Genomic DNA, 23902 nt, shown 5'->3' with positions numbered 1-23902 from the left:
AGATTTCATTAATTCGCAAAAATCAAAAATTTTCATTGATTTTTGGATGGTTCTTAATTAAAATTTTTTATTCAATTTGCGATTTGGAATCTAAATTTTTTAAATGCATAGTTTTCCTGGTATATTTTGTAAATTTTTTTAGTTTTGCGAGAATTTGAATCCACAAATTTTGAATCAACAAAGTTGATAATTTTCCGAGTTGTTTTGTTGATATTACTGTTAAAATTTCAAAATTTCAAGAAAAAATTTATAACAATTTTTGGCAAATATTTTTGAAACAACTTTTTATTAATTTATTTATTTTTCCAAAAATTCGATTTTCCCGTTTTACACAGAACATTTTCGAAACTGTTGTACACAAAACAATATACCATCTTAAATTAACTGGACGTCTCATTATTTCAACATATTGACTTCTGGCGTCCTTGCAACCCGAATCAATGCGTCTCCCGCGCATCTATTGTTGATTCATTGAAGTTATGCAGAAACTGGTGGATGAGATAGCGCTATTCAGATGTAGATCGCAGACGCTTCTTACTGTCTCTCCTCTATCTCGGGTTCTCGTTTTCCCACATTTCCACGACGGCAATACGATCTAACAAGAAGAGGAAATGGGAGAGAAATGACAGGTAGAGACTGCTGTATAGCTATCCTTGTTTCTAAATATCTTAGGAATTGGTAGTCAGACAACATTTTTTGTTGTACATAAGGTATTTGAAAATGAAAACAGTTTTATTGAATAAAAAATTCGAGCAAGTGCAAAAAAAAACCAATTCAAAACTCATTCATACATTTCTAAACAAGTCGAAAAGCAAGTAGATATCCCATCTTCAAACTTGAATTATTTTCACTTTTCCCTCTATTCTCAAGTCAAAATGCAAATGTTTCCCAAGAGATTTCTCTGTTGGCCTCAATCCTCATGTTTTCTGTGCTATTTTATATATAATTTGAAATTTTTTTTTTTTGAAAGCGCAAACTTTACTTATTAAAATTTCTGTATTTCAGCTTTTCACAATGCCGGGAAGTATATCAAGTACTCCGGAGAGTCCAGATATAATGCGTTTTGTAGTATCAGTTGGTTGTCTCGTTTTTTCACTTATGCTCACGTCATTTGGAATTGTTAATAATGCTTGGATTGTTTTGGACAGACCAAACGAAAACGATGAGTTTCAGGTAAGTAATTTTGTTAAATTTCAATTGAGAAGAATAGGGTGTTTAAGTTGTTATACTTGAATAATTAAAAATATATTTCAGAGAGGAATTCGAGGACACGATTGTTACCGTAACAATGCACCAGGAAACGAGAACATCTTCTGCCTTCCATGGGATTTTGAAGATAAAGCGGAAAAGTTTCCAGATCCGTTTACCAAAGTGTTGGCCGCTTCAACTGGTACGTTGTTTGAATTTTGCCAAAACTCCCGATTGCCGAAAATATGAAAAATTTCCAAATTTCTCTATACGAAAAAGTTCACGTTTCAAGCTCAATGTGTCTCAAATCTCAGTTTTCTGAATCTGTTTTCTGGAACACGACTGAGATGACAAATTGTGCCAACATTTACTTTTTTGTTTTCAAAATGTAGTCACGGATGAAAATTGGCAATTTTGGCATCATCAAAAACTGTCAAAACAACCGAAAATTAACATTTTCAACAATTGCTCAAATTTGAGTCGGCGAAAGTTTTTAGAAACCAGAAATTGTGGAAATCTGTTTTTTTGATTGATTTAAAATAATTTATCATAATAATTAAACATTAAGTTAAGTTAAATAAATAAATCAATCAATAATTAGGCATGTAGGTCGTCCCAATTGTTTTTTGGCCTGCATTGCAGATCTCGATAAGAATTATCTGAAAATAAGGAAACGATAAACAAACGTTTTAAGTTTTTTAACTTTAGTTGAAAGTGTTTCGATGTGGCTGTAATAAAAAATAAAGGTATTATTTAAAAATATATTATAAGTTTATTTTTCTCCACTAAATATTTATTTTTCAGTTGTTCGAGTGACATTCCACATTGCTCTGGTCATATTGGCGTTTCAAATTTTCTACCTCGCATATACCATTGGACACTGTTGTAGCCAGTCATTTACAGAATTGACAAAAAAGCGAAAACTCGCATTTTTCCATGCAATGCTCGTTCCAGGTGCGGTTCCAAAACGTGACTACAAACTATTAATGCTTATTTTTGCAGTTGGCCTTTGGATTATTCTCCTACTACTTGTACTTTACGAAACTTACACTGATAATCTTCTCCCATTGTCTCTGAGAAAAGAAGATGTAAGATTTTTACGATGATTCAAAGAAAGTATAAAGTTACTTCATATATTCCAATCGAAGCAGAAGGGTTTCTAGCCTTTAATTCAATAAGCTGTTTGTTCAGCGAAGCGTACTATGAAAATTATTTTTAAGTGTTTTGGTATTGCAACGAGTGTTCTTTGCAAATTTAATAGTCTTTTTTCGAAAGGGTGTATTAGAATCATAAGCTGAAGTTATCTGACGCAAATATGATAAAAATAAATCGTTATGATTTTTACGATTACTTTTTTTAAAAACTTCATACTGAGGAAAATAAAGTTATAATATATTTTGAAGTACTTTATTAAATTACCAAAATCTCTTGTTTTCATCAATAATTTTTCACCCACAAAAAATGTCTACGAAAAAATGAACATTGAAAAAAACCAAAACGTGATGTAAGGTCTGAAAGGTTACCAGCCCACCAATAATTGGAGAATTCTAGGTCATTATAAGCAAATATATAAGTTGTATTTAGCTGAATTCTTCCACTACTCAATAACCTACATACATTTTTAAGACAGAACGCATAAATTATTTTGATACTTCAAATTTATCAAAACGTTATTGATATCAGAAAATTATAGAAATTTCCTAGCTTTTTACTAAAAAAAAAAGTGTAGACGAAATTTGAAAGTTTGAGTTTAAAGAAACATATTTTGGTAAAACGAAGCAAAAAACATATTTTAACTGTTTCCTAGCTAATTAATTCTTGTTATTCAAAACGATTTTATTTTCAGTACAAATACAAAATCGGATCCGGCTTTTGGTTTTTCTTCCTCGGTGGCCTACTTCCATTTATTGGAGCACTCTACTTCTTGTTTAGAGAGCAGATGGATGCATCGAAAACTCGTCTTAGAGGACTTATCAATCGACATCAGCCAATACCATCAAATGTGAACGAGAGTGACCGTGACGGGGTAGAACTGGTCAGGACAAATCATGGAGGAAGGGTGTAGCTTGAGTCTTGCTCAGCAAAATATTGTCAATGTTTCTGAAGCTTTATGTATTTTTACCGATGATTTTATCTAACAAGGAAAGGTTTTTATTTTCCCGTCCCGACAGACATCAAAACGAGAGATGTGCATTCTGCACTCTGAACTCCAACCGTTTTGATCTGAAATTTTTTTCTCTACTTTCCAGCCAGTTTTGGCAGACTTTCGACATTTAAGGATGTTTATGGGTAAATTATCATTTCGGAAATTTTAGTTTTTGAGTGGTACTGAGCCGTTTTCGATTTGATGTCTGAGGGTTGAAAACCTTTCCTTGTAGTTCTACATTACACTAACAATGCTCAAATTTTGTTCAGTCCCGCCGAATTCCAGATCTCAATTTGTTTCTAAATGTATTTTCAGAAAAAATAAAAACATTTTCAAATGATGACGCAATACATATTTATATCTAGAACGGGATCTTCGAGGACTGGAAAATACGTCGTTTTTAGTGTCTCAATCACGCTGCCAGTGATTCCCAAGTGGCCCTCGCAAGCTCGTTTACATACTGATGGGAGCTAAGAAAAGATGCGGAAGAAACACAAAGAAATTCAGAGTATTGTTCTACCATCAATCATGTTTGAGGCATGAAGCGCTACTTTTCGGTGGAAGTTTATCGGTATTTGTTAAAAGAGTGGATAAAAACACGTCACTTTAATTCACTTCATTTTTAAATAAACACAAAAAAATCAAAATAGAGCGGTGAACCGCGAACAAGGACATAATTGATGGCGGCAGACGAATGCGCGACAGCAGAAGCACACCTTGCGATCCTCCTCCAAGTCTATAGTCTCCTCAGGATCAACTTCTGCTCGGTCAATCATTGCGATAAATTTACTGCATACTCCTGAAAGTTAAACAATATTTATAAATGCTGAAATTAATGTGTTAAATATATGTTGTTGGTACTTTAAACTACTTTTACTTCCTACATATTTCAATTTCAACATCACTCTTTTCACTTGTCAAGTCAAAGTAACTAACTAACTCCCACACACACACATACTTTAAATTGAAATATTGCAAGTACAACATGCAGCATGAGAAAAAAGTATCGTAAAACAAAGTATGAAACATTTTCAAACTATGAAAAACGTACCTGCAAAAAGGCAAGCAATCAGAAGAAGTGTGATGAATTTAGGTGACATAGTAAATCTTGTCAAGTAAATACCAAACAAATTGGGTGCAAAAAGAACTTAATAGAAGTCAAGAGGGACAAGTCAAAGTGACGAAAAAGGCGTGTGGCTCCCACTCGAGTTCACAGCTACCCACAGATACCAATTTTAGAACTAGGCCCCGCCTCTCTCCTAAGAAATGGGGTTGAGTTGAAATGCATGGCGTCACTTTTGGGTCTAAATGTGGTGCAGTAAAGTATTAAATGTAGTGTTTATGAAAATAACAATTTTACATAGAAAAGCTGAAGTAACCTGGAAACTTTGAGCAAAATAAAAAATATTTACACCCTTTAAAATGACTCGACTAAAGTTTAAGATTATATCTTCGTAAACTTGGGAATCTATAAAAAGAAAAACTAAATAAAACGATTATTGATAACCTGAGTAATATTTAAAACTGGTTAAAAAACGTCGAAAGTCACTGAAACCCTCTGAATAAATCAGATTTTTTAATTGATTTTGATTCCAACCAGTTGCCAAAAATACTTCCAGAAACATCTCTGAAACGTGTTTTATAGAATAATAGGAAAACGCGCTAAAACACGGTAGCTGCTTGTGATATACACTCATATTTTCAAGACTTAATTTTAGCCATAATTTTTTGAAACACCAATTCTCATTCCTAAAGTCTAGCGAATGACAGCTTTTTAGCAACAAATAATCTAAAAAATTGCTAATCAATAGATCTAATATCTTAAAAAATAGTTCAAAATGATTTTCACAGAGTGAAACTTAGATTTTTAACTACAGAATTACAAATAATTCTAAAAGTTTTCGGTGGCATTAAGCGTAGAATAGCGCGATTGTGGAAAATTGATAAAAATCTATAGTGCCAAAATGGCCAAATAAAAATTGTTTCAAATTTCATGGTCTACCTATGTTTTAAATAATAATATTCAAACATTTTATTCGCTCGAACATGCGACTGTGCTATTTTTTCTCAAAAAGTGATAAAAACTTAGTAATTTTCACTTTTTGTGTGTCAATTTTTTGAATATGTGCAAAGAGTTTTTGAAACTTTTTACTATGATATTTGATAGTTTTGGTACTATAAGAGTGGTAGTTCAGAAAAATTACCCCACTGCCCCTACTCCACCATAGACTAATTTGCTAGTTAGAAACCAAAAATACAATGTTTCAAAAAATATGTTATAAAATACAAGAAAAATACAAGGTGTCAAAAACATACATTTTCTGAATAAGGGTAATTTTTTGACATTTTCGAAAATGTAATCTATATCTTTGATCTCATATGTTAATATCAAATTAATTAGACTAAAGTTTTGAAATTGATGATTAATTACTACATTTATTTTGTATTTCACAAAGATGTTCGTATTTCTTAGAATAACACTATTTTTTTGCAATAATTTAATTAGTGTGGACTGTTGTCACCACATTGAACACACTTTTCGTAATTTTTTTGCCTTGTTTATTATTATGTTCTTTGAAATTAATGTTTTATTTATTATTTAGAATCAATTTTTCAAATTCCCTTAATTGGATCCCCGCAACTGAACCAGACGGCCAATTGACACTGGCTTACAAGAATTTGAATGAAAACGTCTCGAAGATCATCAGCTGCATTCAAATGAAAAGAAAGAATATTTGTATTATTGTTTTGCGTTTTTACAATTGTGCCACCCAAATATTATTCGTATGCTCGCCCCGCTTGTCTTATTGCAGGGGCCACTGTGAGTGGATTTTTGGTGGAAACGAGCTTGTTGGAAAAAGATGATAGCCGATTGGCAAGGTGCCTCGGTAAATTGGAAACTATTACACAAATATCATTGATTTCTAAACATTGAATTTTGAAATTTAATATTTGTAGAAATATTAAAATGATTTGTTTACTTTAAATGGATCAATTTTAAAGAGCACTACGTTTTCATTTGCGCGTTAAAATATTTAAATAAAAGTGATGATTCATTGAAAATTCGTAATTATAAAATAAGTTTACCGTATTTTACCTAAATTTTAACAAAACTTTTTGAACCACATAAATATTTAACGCGTTTTTATTATTTTAAAGCTGACCAATTAGAATTAGTGTGCAGTGGAAGATACAAGAATAATAGGAAAATCACAGTAATTTCTAAAACATATTAACTACTTGTTAGAAATTTTTATCAATTGACCAGTATAAACTATGTTGTTTTTTTCAACTTGTCCAAACTCTTCATCATCATCTGTCTCTTGTTGGTCCCTTGTCTGTGTCAGCGTAGGAGGAAGAGATAGTGAAGTGCACATCTTGGTGATCGAGAGAGAAGCAGAGAAACCCGTTTCTCGAATCAATGTTGGTGATTCAAAAATATATTGAGCCTTCGGATCGAAACATGATGCCCTATTTCTACGATAGCACATCACAGAAGTCTGCGTATTCTGAGGAAACGCAGACTGCCCGCGGGAAGCCCCAGGCAGAGAGAAAGACGAGAGCCACACGAGGAGGGCACGGCTGCTCACTCTGCGTAGGTGTAAGGTTTACAGCACAGATTGTGTCCGTATGTTATACTTTTCTTTTCCCTGAGAGCTCCCGCTCCCGCCAGCCCCTCCCACTTATCTGCCAACGACGGCCTCCCGGAGCAAGCACTTTCATATCTCTTCATTGTCGATTTCAACATCCCACCGGCACATACTCAAATTTCCTTCTTCTTCTGTGTCATCACTTCTTATCAATATGTTTTGAGATTTTGAATTTTGAGAATTTAACTTTCATATAATTACAGAACCTAAACCTAACTAATCATGTCCGACGAGGAGGAGGTATAGTAAGTTATATACCTATCATTTTTCTAGACATTCTAATTTTTAATTTTTTAGCTCTGATGAGGAGGTCGAGGAGGAGGAGGTCGAGGAGACCGAAGAGGCCCCAGCTGAGGCTGAAGAGCCGTAAGTTTAAGCTTTGAATTCGTGATTTTTTGTATAACACTGAAATTGTAGAGAGGAGACCACCGAGGAAGTAGTCGCTCCACCAGAGGTCAAGGAGCGTCGTGCTCCAGTCCAAGAGGAGAAGCCACCAGCGGAGATGACTGAGGCTGAGATTGCCATGTTGGTGAGTATAACTTCTTGGGAGACCTTCCGTTTCATTCATAAAATTGTTAACCAAATTCATATCTAGGCCGCCAAGAAGCGTCACGAGGAAGAGGAAGCCGCTAAACTTCTCGATTACGAGCAGCGCCGTGTTCTTGAGAAGGAGCAAATCGAACAAGAGCTTCGTGAACTCAAGGAGAAGCAAGAGAAGCGCCGAGCTGAGCGTGAAGAGGACGAGCGTCAGTTCGCTGAACGTAGACGTCAAGATGACGAGCGCCGTCGCAAGGAAGAAGACGAACGCAAGGCTAAGGCTGATGCCGAGAAGATCCGCAAGAACGAGGAGAAGGTCCGTCGTCAACAAATGATGGCTGGAGCTTTCAACGGAAGAGTTGAAGCCGGAGCTGGACGCAACTTCACTGTCGCCTCCAAGGGAGACCAAGCTGCTCAATTCGGAAACTTGGCTCAGGTATTTTTATTGTATCATTTTTAAATCGAATACTAATTAAGAAACTTTCAGGCTAAGGGAGGAAAGGATGTCATGAGCAAGGAACAGATGGAGGATGCCAAGAGAAACTTCTTGGCCGCCGTCTGCCGTGTACAAGACGTCTCTGGACTTCTTCCAAACGATTTGAAGGAGAGAATCAGAGGCCTTCATGCTCGTATCGTCAAGCTCGAGGCTGAGAAGTACGACTTGGAGAAGAGACGTGAACGTCAAGACTATGACGTAAGTTTAAACTATTCAATGAGACTTATTTGATATTGTGTGTGACATTCAACCAAATTTCAATTACTTCAGATGAAAGAGTTACACGAGCGTCAACGTCAAGCCGCCCGTAACAAGGCTCTCAAGAAGGGACTTGACCCAGAGGAGGCTGCTTCCTCTGTCCATCCACCAAAGATCACCACCGCTTCTAAGTTCGACCGTCAAACCGACAGAAGATCTTACGGAGACCGTCGGTACTTGTTCGAGAACCCAGAAGAGGAGAAGCAGGCTTCCCTCGTCCGCGGAACCGGACGACCACCAGCAGAGTGGGGACGCAAGCAAAACGAAGAACTCGAGCAGATCCGCAAAAACTTGGAGCCACCAAAGTACGTTGAGCAGGTCAAGGTTGAGGGAGCCAGAGCACCAGTCGAGCCAGTCCCACTCTTCGTTCCAACTGATGACTTCGAGCCACAACAAGTCACCGAGGATCCAAATGTTGGAGAAGAGGTCGTTGTCGAATAAATTTCCTGTTTTTTACCTTTTTTCATTTCACAATTTTTTGATTATCAAATTTATTAAAATAAACCCAATCCCAACCAAAAAAAATCCATTTTCTAATATTCCAATCAAAACTTTTTGCATTTGTTTCCAATTTATTAACCAATTCTCCAATTCTTCAAGTACTCTGTTTCTGCATACTCTCCGGTTTGTGCTTATCAGTAAAGTCTTTATCATAAAAATTGCATTCCCATTCGAATTGTAAGCATTTCATGAAACAGATTAAAACAAGAATTCGTGGAAAGACAAATTTTGATTATAATATTTATTATTAAAGTTTGAATAAGTCGAGTCAACGGAAAAAATATATATGAATAATATAAATTGAAAAAGGAAAGGACTAAGACGGAATTGGAAAAATATGAGAAATTGGGATCTAGCTAATGAGAAAAATAATCGTTTGAAAGCGGTGAGAAAAAATTTGCTTACAACAGCAAAGTTGATGAATTTCTGGGGCAAAGTTTTTTGTGGTAGGAGAGAAAATCGGCATGACACGCCACAGTTTGATGTGTGTAACAAACTAATCAGAGAGGCATTTGAAAACATTCTATGATAAAAATTATACACATTATCAAATTCAAAATCAAGTTATCAAATTCAAAAATAAAAGTTATTGGTTAGATTTGAATAAGCAAAACAGATACGAGACACACATCTGGGGCCAATTTTGAAAACGACCTGGGGAATTTTTAGAGTTTGGGGAGTAGTTATGGTTGGGAAGAACATCTGGAAAGTCTGACAAATAGGCCTCATAGTATTTGCTTATGTTTTTTTTTCGCAAAGTGAGAAATGAAAGCAACGGGGCGAGAACAGTGAGGAACTGGGTTTCAGTAGAGAATTACAACCGAGAAGCAACAAAGTTTACACCAGGAAATCGAGAAATGTACAATAAAATGACAACAGAAAAATAGAATTTTGAAGTGAGAAGAAATAATCAATTGGGATACAAAGACTAACGAGCATAAATTTTCAATAATTGGGATAGAAGTTGATGAGAAATTGGGAATTGTTTTGTTTTAAGAATGAAAAAAATTGAAAGCTTTCGTTTACAGATAGTGTATTCAAAAATGTACCTAGTGATGAAATTACTAATTTGGAGACACAGATATCACTCAGAATGGTCTTTCATTTGTGGATTTATAGTTTTTAGAATGTTGTGAAAAAGTACAAAAAATTCAAAAAAAAAATCGAAAAATATTCGGGTAAAACAGGTAAACAAGTTCATTACAACCAAAAGATTTTCATTTCAAAAAACAAACTCAAAAAATCGATTTTCAATGTGTAAACGTTAATCGTACAATGCGTTTCATCTGATTAGTACATTTTGAGGGAACTTAGAATTCGTCTTTGACATTTGAAATACTGAATTTTAGAAGTTTCACTTATGTTTTTTCAGCTAATATCATGACATTTCCTGACTACAAAACCAGGAAAATGGAAAAAAACAAAGAAAATGGGCTCACAAGAAGATTTTTAAACCTCTAAAATTATTTTTTAAATGTCTAAGCTGAATTTGAAGTTCCCCTAAAAAGTGTATTAGCCACATGAAAAATATTTTTGAGGTAACATTTTAAATACCGAAATTTAGGAGATTATTAAGATTTCTTGAAAAAAAAATGTTCACCCATGATTATAACAAATCATTTTTTAAGAATCAATTTCTTTTTTATTAATTTTACATATTATCACCATTGTATACATTTTCGTACTTTCTTTTACATACTTAACATGTCTGAAGAGAACATAAAACCCAAAATCGAAAAAGTGATAGACCCCTTTTACATTACTCCCAATTTCTCATCATACGTTAACAAACTGTATAGCTCAAAAAAGATCAAAACACGAGCTATGGAATCAATTTACAGCATATGAGAGTTTTCGCAATTGTTTCCGATAGTGATTCGTTTTGGATCCGGAGATGCATTTGTGGAGAGCATGCTGTATCCTTGATCATTTGTATCAAGGTGATGACCTCCTGCAAAAAAAGTTTGTTTCAAAGGAAATAGCGTATATTTTTGTTAGAAAAAATCATATTAGAAGCAGTTATATTCAGCCAATGTTTAAATTAAAAGTCTGGTTTAAAATCATGCGTTAAGATTTTAAATTAATTTGAAATCTTGGTTGAGATGAACAAGTTAAAAGCACCCAATATTCATACTTATTTTAAGAAATTGATGATTTTAAATGAACTTGACTTGCTCATCATTTTCCTCCAAATGCTTCGTATGTGTATCTGAAGAGTTTAGTTTTGAAGTTTTTGAAATTCAAATTCGCCGAGACTGACTTTTAAACTTCAATTTTTCAGGTTTTGTTTTAAAATACCTTTTTGTAACTGATCTTCACAGAGTCTTTCAATTACTGCTGTAGCAATACTGTCTCCATGTACATTCACAGTTGTTCGAAGTCTGTCTAGCATGAAATCGACTGGGAAGATGAGAATGAAGAGGTTGGTTGGCAGTCCAATCGCAATTAGAACCATGATCATTGTGACAATTCCTATAATTTTTTATTTTTCACTTTCCGATTTTCCTTTTAATTATCCTACCAGCTTGTGGAATTCCGGCAGCTCCGATACTGGCAAGTGTAGCTGTCAAAGACACCAGCACAACTTCTCCCAGAGATAAATCATTTCCGTAGCACTGAGAAATGTAGATGGCAGCGACAGCTTCGTAAAGGGCAGTTCCGTCCATGTTACTAAAAGATTATTGGTTTCTGATCAATTCGTACATTTATATACTAACATGGTGGCTCCCAACGGTAATACAAATCGCGTGACTCTTGGGTCAACCTTGTTGTTTTCTTCGCAACATTTAATGGAAAGGGGGAGTGTTGCAGAACTGGAGCTTGTTGCAAGGGCAGTGAGCAGAGCCTGGGCCATTCCACCGACAAATTTTATCGGATTACGGCGAGCTAGCTAAAAATTAATAAATTCAGAGTACTGTTCGTATACAACTATATTTTAGTTACACTATCTTATGACTGTATTTCTCATGGAAATGGTAATTTAATCAACATTTTAAACTCAATAATTCTATTTTAATTCCATTAAAAACACCAATACTAATTATATGATTGGTAGAAAAGAAAATGAAAAAAATTGAATTATCAAAACGATTTTAGGTACGAATAATTACAAAATAACAACATTCGAAAACATCAGTCAAGTACAATCATTTTAAGACTGCCAAAAAGCTCAAAATTGGTATATTTTCAATTTCCTTGCTATAACCTTGAATCACCCTGTAGTAACCGTGCCCAAATATTATTTAAAATTAATTTTCCTATCATTCTCGATTCGAGTCAAGATTAATCAGTGCTTGAAGTTTTATTTCCAGAATTTTTTTTTAGAAAAGTGAATGTTCAATATTAGCAAAAAAACGGAAACATATATTTTTAATATCAACTAACCTACTAGTTAATTGTTAGCATTAGAAAGCTTATATTTGAAAAAATACAACTTACCACCACACAAAGCAATGGAATAACAACAAACGCGTGGATCAGCAAGCCCAAAATGACTGTGATCACATAACCCATCAAACGATGCAACTCTTGTCCTGGATCTTTCATTCCAACAATTTGGGCAGCGATAAGGAATGTTATTCCAACTGGTGAGTAGCTAAAAAGTAGTTAATCATGATTTCTGCGATAACATTTCAATATTACATAATGACCCATCCGATTAGTTTCATACTGCAAGCCTCTAAACTTTTGAAGAAATTCTTCATTGGTTTTCCGTCCTCTCCAATTACTCCAATCACGATTCCAAGAGCAACACTGAAAACAACGAGTCCAAGAATATTCATACCATCAGACACGATCTTCTCCGGAACTTCAGTGAACTGGGCGCGTTGTTCTGAAACAAAATATGTCTAATAAAATATTACACAAGGCTCATTACCGGGAGACATAGTCATGGCAATTTCCGGTGGTATCTCAGTTGTCCCATTGAAGAACTTCAGGCAGATTTTCTGCGATCGGAATGTAGCCTCTATCAGGTTTTCAGGGAAACAACTCCTGAAGTTTTCTCAAATTAGTTCTTATACGTGTTATTAAACCAACTTCATAAGATCAATGATAGTATCCACGGCGGTAGCAACACAGGGTGTGGTTTTTACGTGTCCAACAAGATCTTCAATGTTAGTTGTGGTCCATTTTCCTGGTTTGATGACGGACACTAATACGATTCCTGAAAAATATAACATTTTTGAACTCAAAGAAACATTTTCAAAAGTGTTGATCTTACCAAGAAATACAGCAAAAAATGTGGTCAACGTGTAATAAATCATAGACACCATTCCTAATCTTCCTGCAGTTCCAGAATCCAATGAGGCCAAACTCGTACTGAAAATGTTGGTTTTGATTGGAAATGCGTTTGATATTGTAGAGGAAGTTTGATTTCAGGTAGATTTTTTTGAATTTTTCAGTTTCAACTTTTATTCACAGCTGTTCACTTTCAGGTTTTTATAATTTTGACAAATTCAGCAATTTTCAAATTTCCCATGTTTTTTTTAAATAAACGACAAAAACTATTTTTAATAAATTTCGCTGACTTAATTTTTAAATACAACCACTCAAAAATGCACTCAGACTCAGTTGGTTTTTGAAAACGAATCCTGTAAAAGTGATGGTTTAAAAAACCTTCAAATGACGATTGTATTTGAAAAAATTTCAACTTCCATACTTTGGTACCCAATACGTATTTTTCTTACTGAAAATTTATTATCGTACATATATTTAATTATTATTTTAATAATAACAATTAATAACTCAGCCTGTACCGCAAGATATGTCCAGTTTCAATTCTTTGTTTATCATTGCTCTAAACCCTGGAGAGTATCTTTGGTCTAACATGTGTTGTCGTTTGCACCAAGTACCTTTTCAAATTATTAACGTGTTAAACACTAGTCGCGCAAGCGCAAAAAAGCGCATTGAGTTGAGGGTCATTGAAAGATCAGCGAGCTGAAGAAAACGTCAAGAGGCAAGAGGGGGGTATCTGTGTCTACGGAATTATTTTGTGGCAACAAACTCACATAATACTTGACATGATCATAGGAAGAATGAGCATTTTTAGCATCTGAACAAATAGATCTCCCGGAAATCGGAGGTAAGATAGGTGACGCTTTGACCAAGCTTTGCTTGGGTCTCGCAACGAGAATCCCAGTCCAATTCCGACGACAACTCCAAGAACAGTGAACAAGAGCAGCAGGTTTTCTTTGGAAAGTTTTGCCATCTTGTTCTGAAAATGAAAAAAAATATATATAAACAAAACCCGAGACCGATAACCAAAAAAATTCAAGCTTTCAAACAAGAAACAAGCCTTGAGATACATACAACACGCAAGGAAAAGTGAAATTTGTTTTTGCTAGGTATGACGGAAACTGAACAAAAAATCACAAGACTGGAGAAGACTCCTGACAATTTCAGCTTACAGCTTCAAGGTTCACAGACAAAGTTATAACATGAATAATTCATTGAGATGAAGTTTAATCATCTTTATACTTGTTGGAAAAACATGAACTGCCATACATACCCGATACTTGAATAAAGTAAAAAAGATGAGTGAAGCACTGATGTATACTCAATTGGGGAAAAAAGAGAGAAGAAAATAAATTTGAATGCGGAAGGATGCAGGCAAAATTTTAATATTTACATTTGATCCAAGGTATCAGCAAACATTAAAGAAAAGAAGAAGATGAAGAAAAATGATGAGCATCGATCAATGCAAAGAAAATTAACAGGGATCGAAGGTGGTTTGGTCTCCAGACAAGTTTTTTGGGTGCCCCGTGTTGGAAGCCATTGGCTTTTTGTTAGTTGTGTGGGACAACACTGCCGTTAAAAGCCCATGAAATTGAGGTGTTACGTCGTCGAGGACTACTTGGAGAGGAGGCCGCGTGTGTGTGAGTATGTATGTGCCCCACACAAAACACTACCTACAATTGAATGTGACATTTTTTGGAGCCAATTCAATGCCTGTTGGGATACGCGCCTCTTGGTTTCTTCCAAACGTTTGTTGCGCGTGATCGGGACAAATTATGTCCTCGACCAAAGTCGGTAGTTTTGCGTGATCAACGGTCCTTCAACATTTTTGACTAGACGAGCAGGGTGAATGAGTATTTTTTGTTTAATAAAATTATTGGGACATTGGCCCAGTTTGAAGTGAAAGCTATCCCAAATACTGTTTTTGTGTTCTCACAATTTATATACCGTGTTTTTACCATAATGCCCAACGACATTGCGAACCGTAAAATCTTTTCAAGCAAACTTTTGAATTACAAATCAAAATTTTATAAACATTTTTAAAAATCCGTTTTGAATTCGCGGAATCTGAAGATCAGTCACATGAAAAATAGCAAAAAATTTGCCCAGAAGTTGCAATAGTTTTCTAAATGGTTTCAGAAGTTTGTTAAAGATTTAGTAACAGTGGGAAATTGTTACAAACCACTCCTATGGTTTTTCCTTTGAACTTTTTGGTGTAATTTCAAATATTAATATTCAAATACCGTAGGGGATCTAACATGCGACAGTGCTATAGGGTTTTCAAAAAGTGAGAAAAACTCAGTTGCCATTTTTTGACTGTCAAACAAAAATATTTTTCGAGAGTTTGTTGTAAATTATAACTATGATATTTTATCATTTTGGCATGCAATAAGTGGTTTTTAACAATATCCCACATGTGCTATTCCACCTTTGATAGAAAGATACATTCTGTTGTGTCGTGACGACGATAGAGAATAATAAGAAGGTTTATTAGTAAAACCGGAGAAGTCTGGAATAAATACGAAATACAAGAAGAGTTCACTTTGACCCTTTGTTCACGCCAATAACTAGTAAAGGTTCACGTTCCTATCCAACACATTCATAAAAACTTTGATTGAACTAAATACATTTTAGCTACTGAGGGTGCAAAACTATTGGGGAATATGCATACTAAAAATGTATCCACCTAGAAATTTCATCCATTATGTTTTTGATCTAAAACTAGTTGCTAAGATATACTAGCCTGCTCTCCCCCGGTATTTAGTACGCAACTAATAATTAGATAGTCATGCAGTTAGTACGAAAAACAAAGTAGTATCTTGGCAAGCAGAACTCAAACCTCAAAACCTAACTAATAAGGTCCTTCTGGGCGGGAGTGAACAATAGTATTTTTATTCACTTGTTTTGACTCAATGTGGAAAACGAGAGCTAACAGAGAAAGCTGTGTGTGCCTCCAAAGTCCTTCTCAAATTTTTTGTCAAACAATTCAACCCCGGCTTTGTGAATGATCCATTATTCAAGAAGAGCATCCCGCCGTCTTGAAAATTTTTGAGCGCATATTACAAAAAAAATCATGCCAAGTCATCCATCGAGGCGTTATGAATTTCCTCCTGACATAACACATATCCTCCTGCAATGATAAATCGAATCTTGGTCACGAGAGAGACCTTCGAGGTGGCAAAGTGGCGAACAAAAAATGAAAAGAATGATGAAGGAGAGAATGTGCCGAGATAACATTGACATGTACATATTTAGTGATGATGAGGGCAGCAATTTCATTCATATTTACTTTTTTGCCTTTCCTTTTTTGTCCCCCATTCCTCCCATTGTCTGCATCTATTTCCTTCAAAGTAACTTGTGAAAGTCATGCACAATTAATTGCCACGCATAGTGTGAGCAGGAAAAAAGGAACAATCAACAACATATATAAAAAAGTTGGAACTCAGTCATGTGAAAAAGAAGTACAACCGAATTGAGCATTGAGAAATGGAACATGGCATTCACGGCGATATTGTTAGACAGCTAGCTGGGTAGAGAGAAAATGAAACAATTGAAAAGAAAAAGAGGGTTTCCAAAGTTTACTGGAATTCTTGTTGAAAATGCTGAAAAAAATTTAGGTGAAGCTTAGGTTTAGAAATGTAAAAATGAGCTCTACCAATAGGAGTTTTTGGGTTTTACTGTTTATGTTGTATGGGCGGTAAAAGTTTGCTTTTGGATACTCTTTAACAGACTCTTGTTTTCAAATTCAAATTTATATATAGGACGCATTTTTTGTATAGGGGAACTTAAGACCCATCTTCGTTCCAGTTTAATTATCAAAATTTTTAAAACTCGGCAATTGACAAGTTGGCAATTTGTCAACAGTTTTTAAATTTGGCAATTGTACGGTTATTGAACAATCAAAAATCCAATTCTCTGTAAAATTTTGCAACATTTTCCAATCACCAAAGCCAGAGTAAAAATTAGATGTTTTGCTAGTTTTAATTTGAAAAATTTTGAACTCAGTAATTTTCGAATTTTTTAAAATTTGGCAATACTGCAACACTATTTTCATTTTTGGCATGAGAAATGAAACTCCTACCACTAAGAAAAAAAAAAGATTTTGTGAACCAGTTTTTATTTTGAGTCAAAAGGTGGTGAAAACTGTGTTCGCCACACTTTTCGAGAGATCTATAGTGCTATAATGTGAATATCTTAAAACACAATTTGATGAAAACTGAGTTCTCACCGCATTTCGACTCGAAACAAATATGTTCCAAAACTTTCGAGAAAATTTTATTGTGATACTTCGTAATTTTAGTACCATATAAATTGTTTTTAACTATTTCCCCATTGGTCGTACTTCACCTTCAATTAAACGACAAAAGAACACCATTTGCTCAATGAGCAACAACAAGTTACAAAAACGAAAAGTTCTATTTTTGCTATAGAACTTGAACCGATATATTGTGGGTTAACAGTTTGGTGTGAAACTTAGACAATGCGAAGTAAACGAACAAGCGAACTTTTGTAAGTGATAGGAAAGAAAATGAAGATTGAGAGAGGTGAGGAAAGAGAGGAAGGAAAAAAGTTCTCCCGACACCTCCCTCTCTCTTTCTCTCAACTCCTCTATCAACACTGAGAAATTTGTCGCGTTTTTGTTCTTTTCCCTATGGTAGGTTTTGCTCATTTCCATGCGATCAATGTCGTCTTCCTCCCTTCTCTTCGTTTTTATCTCATCTTGCTTTTTACTGTTTCTAATTGTAATTAGGTGTTTGGACGAGAAGATAGAGTGGCTCATCAGCTGTCGCCACCGGACTACGCAGTGGTTCGTCGGACGAAGAACCACTGACGGATTGCTGATAATTTCAATTAGATTGATCGGAATCGGAAGGAAGAAAGACGAGCAGAAATGAGCAAAAAAGTTGAGGGTGGATGAGGCGCTTGACGAGATCAAGAGACGATGTGTAGCAAGTTCAAGGGTGAAATCTATAAAACTCTCCATTTTCGAACAATGACAAAAATTCATAAATCAATAATCAAAATGTCAATGTTGAAAAATATTTGGTTAATTTGAAAATGCTACCTAATTTTGTTGAAAAAAGTTGTAATTTTTGAAGAAAAAAAGCTCAAAATTTGAGGTTTGTTCTTTTTGTCGATTCATAATAACCCAAAAGGTTTGAATTTCGTAATGAGGATTTCGTAAATTTCTAAAGTTTAAGAAAAAGGCCTGATGTCAGCTAAATCTTTAATTTTGCCATTTCGTTAGAATTTCATTGTCTGGAACTTAATTTTTATTCAATTCTTACCCTTTTATACATAATTCGATTGTTTATTATAAGAGTATTTGTTGATTTAGGTACAATATTGGTCGATGGATGCTCAAAATTGTTTAATATTCGTGCACTCATCGACTGTGAAATTGAAAACAAAACTTACTTGTTAAGTCGGAATCATTGAGGTTTTAGCTGCAATAAATCTTGTTTTTTTCTAAACTTTAGGTCCCCCTTAAATTTCTTAAGAAATTTTCAGAACTCCTTATAACGAGATTCAGCTATTTGGGTCATTTTTTGTTCGAACAGGTAAAGCATCAGATTTCGCTACGCTAACTGTAAGTGGCATTTAAAAAAAGTTCCAAGGCAATCAAAAAAGTCATTTGAAAATCAGTAATTTTTTTTTCAATTAATAATTTTGTACATAAAAAGTTGAAAATGGTATTTTTTGTTTTGATCTATAAAAAAAGTTTGTCGAATACCCATGGGTGAAAAATTGAAATAAAAATTTTTGCCAAGAGATTTCTGAATGACATCTGCTTTTGTTAACCAATACTATTTTGCTAGAAAATGAAATGTTTTTTTCAAATCTAGCTCAGAAAATAAAAACTTGAAATATTTTAGTTTTAACTTGTGTTGAATAACTTTTAAAAACGTTGTTTTTATTAAAATTCTAATTAAAATTAAAGTTAAAACTTTGAAATGTAAAAGAAATTGTTTTAAAAAAAGATATGAAAAAAAAAACAAAATGACACGTAATCTTGGGAGCACACACCTAGAAAATAGGTTTTTTCTTGGTGCATGGGGTGCTGCACACTTAGAAGGGATAATTCAATTTGAAGAGTATAGATCGTAGTGAAAAGTGCCTCTTCCTAGGGTCAAAAAATGAAGTCTCGCCTGATACTGCTCCGTTCAATTATATGCGCTCAGTTTATCGTGCAGAATTCAATTCGAAATTCAAAGAAGAAGAAAAAAAATAAACGTTGATGGAAAAATTGGGAAAGGGAATGAAAAAACACGAAAACACTAAAAAACGACTAGAAATGAAATAAGAAAAAGTTCTCAATTTCGACGAGCATGAAAGAATGAAGATGAGTTATGAGTAGGAAATTTTGAGGTGGTGAAAAGGAGGATGCACTGCGCAAACTTTTTGCATCTATCTGACAGGAGAGCAAAAAGTGGTTGTAGAAGAAGGAAATAAAGAAGAGACGATGGCTGATATATAATTTATATATCTCATAAGTGCAGCACTCAACGCAAGTAATTTAGGATTATTGTGTGTATGTGAGGTTTTTTTTCAAATGTATTTGACACAAACATGGTCTGAAAGAATCTGACACACATTGAATAGCCAGATATAACATTTGTGAGCTATGTCAGTCTACTTGGGAAATATGTTCTAAACTGTAGAATAAATAATACACATTTTTAGACCCGGTATTTTAATTTCGAAATTACTTACTGATTTACCTATTCCACATAGTTAGTTAGTGAGTTTTGCCTCGGCTATTTATTCTGTAAGACTGCACATTTATTGTAAACCACCCGATGGCTCGTCAATAAAAGTACACACACATTGTATTGTATCCTAATAGATATCTACATGAGTAACCGACATGAAATACTGTTGGACTCATAAAAAATTAGAAAAAAAACGCAACAACTTAATGTATCCTAATACAATACAAGTAGTGACTCATTTAACAGACATAGGCAATATGAAAGGTAACGAGTTCATATCCGACCTAGTGCAATGTCGGCTGCATATTCACCAAACAAGGTACCATTCTCACTTCTACTAGTCATTTTCGCAATTAATGCAGGTCTCCAAGTTTTAAAACCAACGTGAAAAGCCGAAAAAAATCCCAACTTTAGAATTCAGCACCACGGCGTCCAAAAAAAAGCGGCGGGGCAACCATGTCAAAAATTGGGAACATTCCCGGAAACGCTTCACTTCACCATTCTTTTGTGACGCACTACTACCTTTCTTTTCAAAACTCACATAGCCACACGAAAAACGGTGGTTGCCCTAAAGCATGTGAGAAAATTGTTGAGCGATTTAAAAAAAAAGGTATTCCACGCACTTTCCACTCGGCGCGTTTTTCATGGTTTTGACAGGAGCAAAAAAAGTGCGAGCAAAGGAAGTGAAAGAAATTGAAGAATGTGATATTTCTTGCTCTGCTGATTTTCGTAGAAGTTTGTGTTTAAACGTCAGAAAAGGAAGTAAACTTGATAATCTAAGAAGACCAGTGAAAACAATTTTAATAAGTTACGCTCCATAAGCCTTTGTCTGGATAAAATTTGTACTCTCTACTTTTCATAGTTTACGAATAGTAATTCGCAGGTTATCAAAATTGCAAGTCAAAGCGATATTATAAAATGAAATCAGTACAATTCTCTAATAGAATTAATGTGTTCACTTGCTGACTCACTATCTAAAAACTAGAACGTTCTAAAACATTTTGACAAGTTTCGTGAGACAAGTCAAGCTTGCTGACTGCAAACTTTCTTGTTTTTATTAGTTTTTTTTTTTGCTATCGCTATCGCATGTTCTAGTCACATCTGTAACGAGTGAAGCTAGACAGGGCGGGTTGACCGGAAACGCAAATATTCATATTCTCCATTTTTTTGTTTCTACAACTTTCCCGATCATTGGTCTCTTTGGCTGGGAACATGCATCATCTTGAAATTAATAGGGCACTGAGCACACACATGACTGCAACATTTTGTCTCGATGACGTCATTTAAGAACTACACCTGAGAAAAATATGCATGGAACCAAAAATGTTATCAAATATCCAAAAATCAAAATAAATCTTTATGTACACTAAGTAAGATCAAGAGAATTTGTAAAGGATTGAGATTTCTTAGCTTTTTTATATATTTAAAAATGAATAGAAAACATTAAACCAAAACAAAAATCATAGTCAAGCGCCTTAGAAAAGTCTAAAATCCCCACGGTTAATGTATTTGAAAGGAATAAAACCAAGAAGTGCAAACTAAACGTTAAAGTTTTTGGAAAATAATTTTAGATAAGGAAGAAATTCAATAATTCTACGTGAATTTTTTATTAATGGAGTGTAAAGGTTATAGGTTTTTGTTTTCAGGATGGAATACCGACAGTAGCGATTCTAAAATCTAGAGTAGAGTAGAGTCATAATTATATTAATATAACACGACTGAATATCATAATGAAGCACTCCACAGGTTTCTAGATTTTTCAAATTTTTCAGTCAAACTTTTGGTGAATTGACAAATTTGTCAAAAACGTGGACTTTTTTAGAAACTTTGAGCAATGCTGCAGATTTGCATCCTTATGATTAAGAACAATTTATTAAAAGATAGTTGGAATGAACAAATCTTAGAAAAAAATTGGTGAAAACTGAGATCACGTTTTTTGACTCGAAATAAACATTTTTCCAACATTTTTGAAGCGTTTTAGTATGCTATTTGATAATTTAAGAATCATGGAAATAGCCTTTGATCATTTTCTTTCTGGTCGTACTCTCCCTTTAAAATTATATCAACATTCACAACTTTATTCAACAAGGCCCCATCCCAGAAGATCAATTTTCAATATGAGTTTTTTTTTAATTTTCGAAATGAGCTATTTAATTTTAGCTGAACCCTCCGAAATATCCAACTGGTGCATTACAGCAATATAAACAATAAGGAACAATCAACACTCTAGCTAGACCTTTTAACATTGGACACATGAAAATCGAAACATTTTTTGCCAAGAAAAACGAAAAATTGGAGAAGAACTAAAGAATTTTTAAAATGTAGCTGCTCTTTTAATCCCTGACTCACACTTTTGTCGCCCTCCAGCAAGCACAACAATTGTCAGCTGAAAAAAAGAGTGACGGAATAAAACAAAATGCTCATGTAATCGTGATCCATCATCTTTGCAGAAGACTGTAAATTATTGCCAAAAAGATTTCGGCTTGCTTCTAATTTGAAAAAAGTTAGAAAAAACGCCACAAAAAACTGCTTGGTTTTTTTTTTGAAATCCTTGTTGGCAATGTGAGATGTTTGTTTCTCGACGCACATGTATGCATCCGCTAACAGACGACTGAATGAAAAGCTTGAAAAGATCAGATAACACTGCCCATTTTTTCAATTTCTGCCAACGCCTTCGAGGAATTTTCAAAGTTTTAGAAGAAAAAAAAACGTTTTTCTATTTATCTGGAGGAGCTGAGGCATTCTTGCACAGAGGAGGGACAAGTTGAGAGGGAAATCAGGAAGTGTGGGCGAGAAAAAGCAGTAGGAAAAGCATCAGTGGATAAAACCAGAAAATGAACCAGTGGTTAATTGAAAATTGAAAACTGAAAATTGGTGCATTTTCCTGGCTGTGACAAGTGCTGTCACCGACAGGAAAACCAGTCAATAATTGAGTTTTTCATCATGTTTTTTTTCTTTGCTTCTAAAATTTTTTCTGCAATATGTATTAGAATCTAAGTGTATTGAACAAAATTTTGATTTTAATCTTGACTCAGTGAGCATGGCTGGTTTCTGTTTGTGATATGCGGCTCGATGGTAAAAGTGCACCTTCCGACCTTCCCTTCTGCCGAAGAAAAGATCAGCTTGACAAATGAAAATTATAGTTTTCTGGTGTATTATAAAAACCAAAATATATGAGTGTGAAGTGAAAATAGATGAAAAGCGAGGTCATGTGTGTTTATGGGAAGTGCAGATAGGCAGCATATGACAGAATTGTTGCACAAAAAAGAGGAAAAATACACACAAAACCATCATTTTTAAACATCGCAACGTTGAATTGAAACAAAAAACAGTTGTAACTTATTCATAACTGTTCAAAAATTTTGAAAGATCAATGGACAACGAGAAAAATGAGAGAAGTGCTCGGAAAGGGAAGTGACTATAAATAGAAAAAGAAAGCTGTACAAATTACTAAATAAACATTGAGGCTCCAAATAGTTTTTATTGGAGCTTTTATGAAAAGCAGAAGCGGTTTCAGGGCCTGAAGATTCTTTCTGTATTTTGGCGTGAAATCAAAGATTTGGTGTTTGCACTACAAAGTGCAATGGATATGTGTTCAGAAGAGCTCGCCAAATTTTGGGTTTGGCGCCGCATTTATCGGAGGGCACTGGTCGTGGCGCAAGGGAGGCGAGTCAGACAGTTCGACAAAATTGATACCTGCATGGAATCCCTAGTAAATAGATGTTTTAAATGTAGTCATTTCTTAAGAATAGGAATCATAATTTTTTAAATTTCTGATACACATTGAAAACCACCTATACCAAAATGTGTTTTTCTACACATTTTTCAAAAACTATGTTTCATTTTTTTTTGTTTCTGATTATTGCACAAGTTCGAATTATTTGGCAAAATCGTGATTTCAAAATTTGGCAAGTTAATCAAAATTTTCACTGAAAATTATCGGGAATGTGAGATTATTTTGTAGTTTTTTTCTGTGATGGTATTTGGTGGAACATGCTATGTGCATTTATTTAAAATCTTGTACAATTCAACCTTTATGACTTTTTTTTTTGAAAATTGGTGCAATAATGATAAAATTTATCCTTCCAAAATAAATCGAAAAAAAAATTGAGCTACCCGTGTAGAAACGTTTTGATCGTGTTGCGATCTATCCACACAGCACGCTACATTTTCTACT

General features: G+C 34.4%; 4 protein-coding genes and 4 non-coding genes across 10 annotated transcripts; 4 read left to right on the top strand and 4 right to left on the bottom strand.

Moving 5' to 3' along the window:
* Nucleotides 1-1007: 1007 nt before the first annotated feature.
* T22E5.6 (uncharacterized protein) lies at nt 1008-3677 on the top strand. Its single transcript, NM_076677.5, has 5 exons — nt 1008-1173; nt 1255-1390; nt 1993-2142; nt 2191-2276; nt 3035-3677. Exons 1-5 carry the CDS (start codon nt 1015-1017, stop codon nt 3251-3253), a joined length of 750 nt encoding a protein of 249 aa, NP_509078.1. The 5' UTR covers nt 1008-1014; the 3' UTR covers nt 3254-3677.
* Nucleotides 3678-3926: 249 nt separating this feature from the next.
* Nucleotides 3927-4540, bottom strand: nssp-78 (the record flags this gene model as incomplete). Of its 2 annotated transcripts, NM_001047824.3 has the most annotated exons (2): nt 3927-4133; nt 4386-4540. In NM_001047824.3, 2 exons carry the CDS (start codon nt 4432-4434, stop codon nt 3976-3978), a joined length of 207 nt encoding a protein of 68 aa, NP_001041289.1. The 2 variants fall into 2 exon arrangements, with proteins under 2 accessions (NP_001041289.1, NP_001041290.1); NM_001047825.2 differs by lacking the exon at nt 4386-4540 and having other exon boundaries at nt 3976-4110.
* A 2202-nt stretch (nt 4541-6742) lies between these two features.
* Nucleotides 6743-6876, top strand: T22E5.10. The gene has a single exon (NR_071293.1). It is a non-coding gene; the product is annotated as an Unclassified non-coding RNA T22E5.10 (non-coding RNA).
* A 311-nt stretch (nt 6877-7187) lies between these two features.
* mup-2 (Troponin T) lies at nt 7188-8944 on the top strand. The gene is made up of 6 exons (NM_076675.10): nt 7188-7229; nt 7282-7350; nt 7402-7513; nt 7580-7957; nt 8009-8215; nt 8288-8944. Exons 1-6 carry the CDS (start codon nt 7207-7209, stop codon nt 8714-8716), a joined length of 1218 nt encoding a protein of 405 aa, NP_509076.1. The 5' UTR covers nt 7188-7206; the 3' UTR covers nt 8717-8944.
* Nucleotides 8945-9003: 59 nt separating this feature from the next.
* Nucleotides 9004-13993, bottom strand: glt-4. Of its 2 annotated transcripts, NM_001392788.1 has the most exons (11): nt 13786-13993; nt 12999-13096; nt 12815-12941; nt 12654-12769; nt 12419-12608; nt 12215-12371; nt 11494-11666; nt 11298-11446; nt 11075-11248; nt 10911-10985; nt 10434-10727 (listed from the first exon to the last, which is right to left on the bottom strand). In NM_001392788.1, the coding sequence occupies exons 1-10, from the start codon at nt 13983-13985 to the stop codon at nt 10933-10935; spliced, it is 1437 nt and encodes a 478-aa protein (NP_001379386.1). In that variant the 5' UTR covers nt 13986-13993; the 3' UTR covers nt 10434-10727; nt 10911-10932. The 2 variants fall into 2 exon arrangements, with proteins under 2 accessions (NP_509075.3, NP_001379386.1); NM_076674.8 differs by lacking the exon at nt 10911-10985 and having other exon boundaries at nt 9004-10727.
* A 409-nt stretch (nt 13994-14402) lies between these two features.
* Nucleotides 14403-14652, top strand: T22E5.8. The gene has a single exon (NR_071292.1). It is a non-coding gene; the product is annotated as an Unclassified non-coding RNA T22E5.8 (non-coding RNA).
* Nucleotides 14534-14732, bottom strand: T22E5.12. Its single transcript, NR_071291.1, has one exon. It is a non-coding gene; the product is annotated as an Unclassified non-coding RNA T22E5.12 (non-coding RNA).
* Nucleotides 14733-20124: 5392 nt separating this feature from the next.
* T22E5.14 lies at nt 20125-20261 on the bottom strand. Its single transcript, NR_071290.1, has one exon. It is a non-coding gene; the product is annotated as an Unclassified non-coding RNA T22E5.14 (non-coding RNA).
* Between the last annotated feature and the right edge of the window lie 3641 nt (nt 20262-23902).

Source organism: Caenorhabditis elegans, chromosome X (assembly GCF_000002985.6).
Source record: "Caenorhabditis elegans chromosome X".
Taxonomy (NCBI): domain Eukaryota; kingdom Metazoa; phylum Nematoda; class Chromadorea; order Rhabditida; family Rhabditidae; genus Caenorhabditis; species Caenorhabditis elegans.
This window is presented reverse-complemented; position numbering and strand designations above follow the sequence as displayed.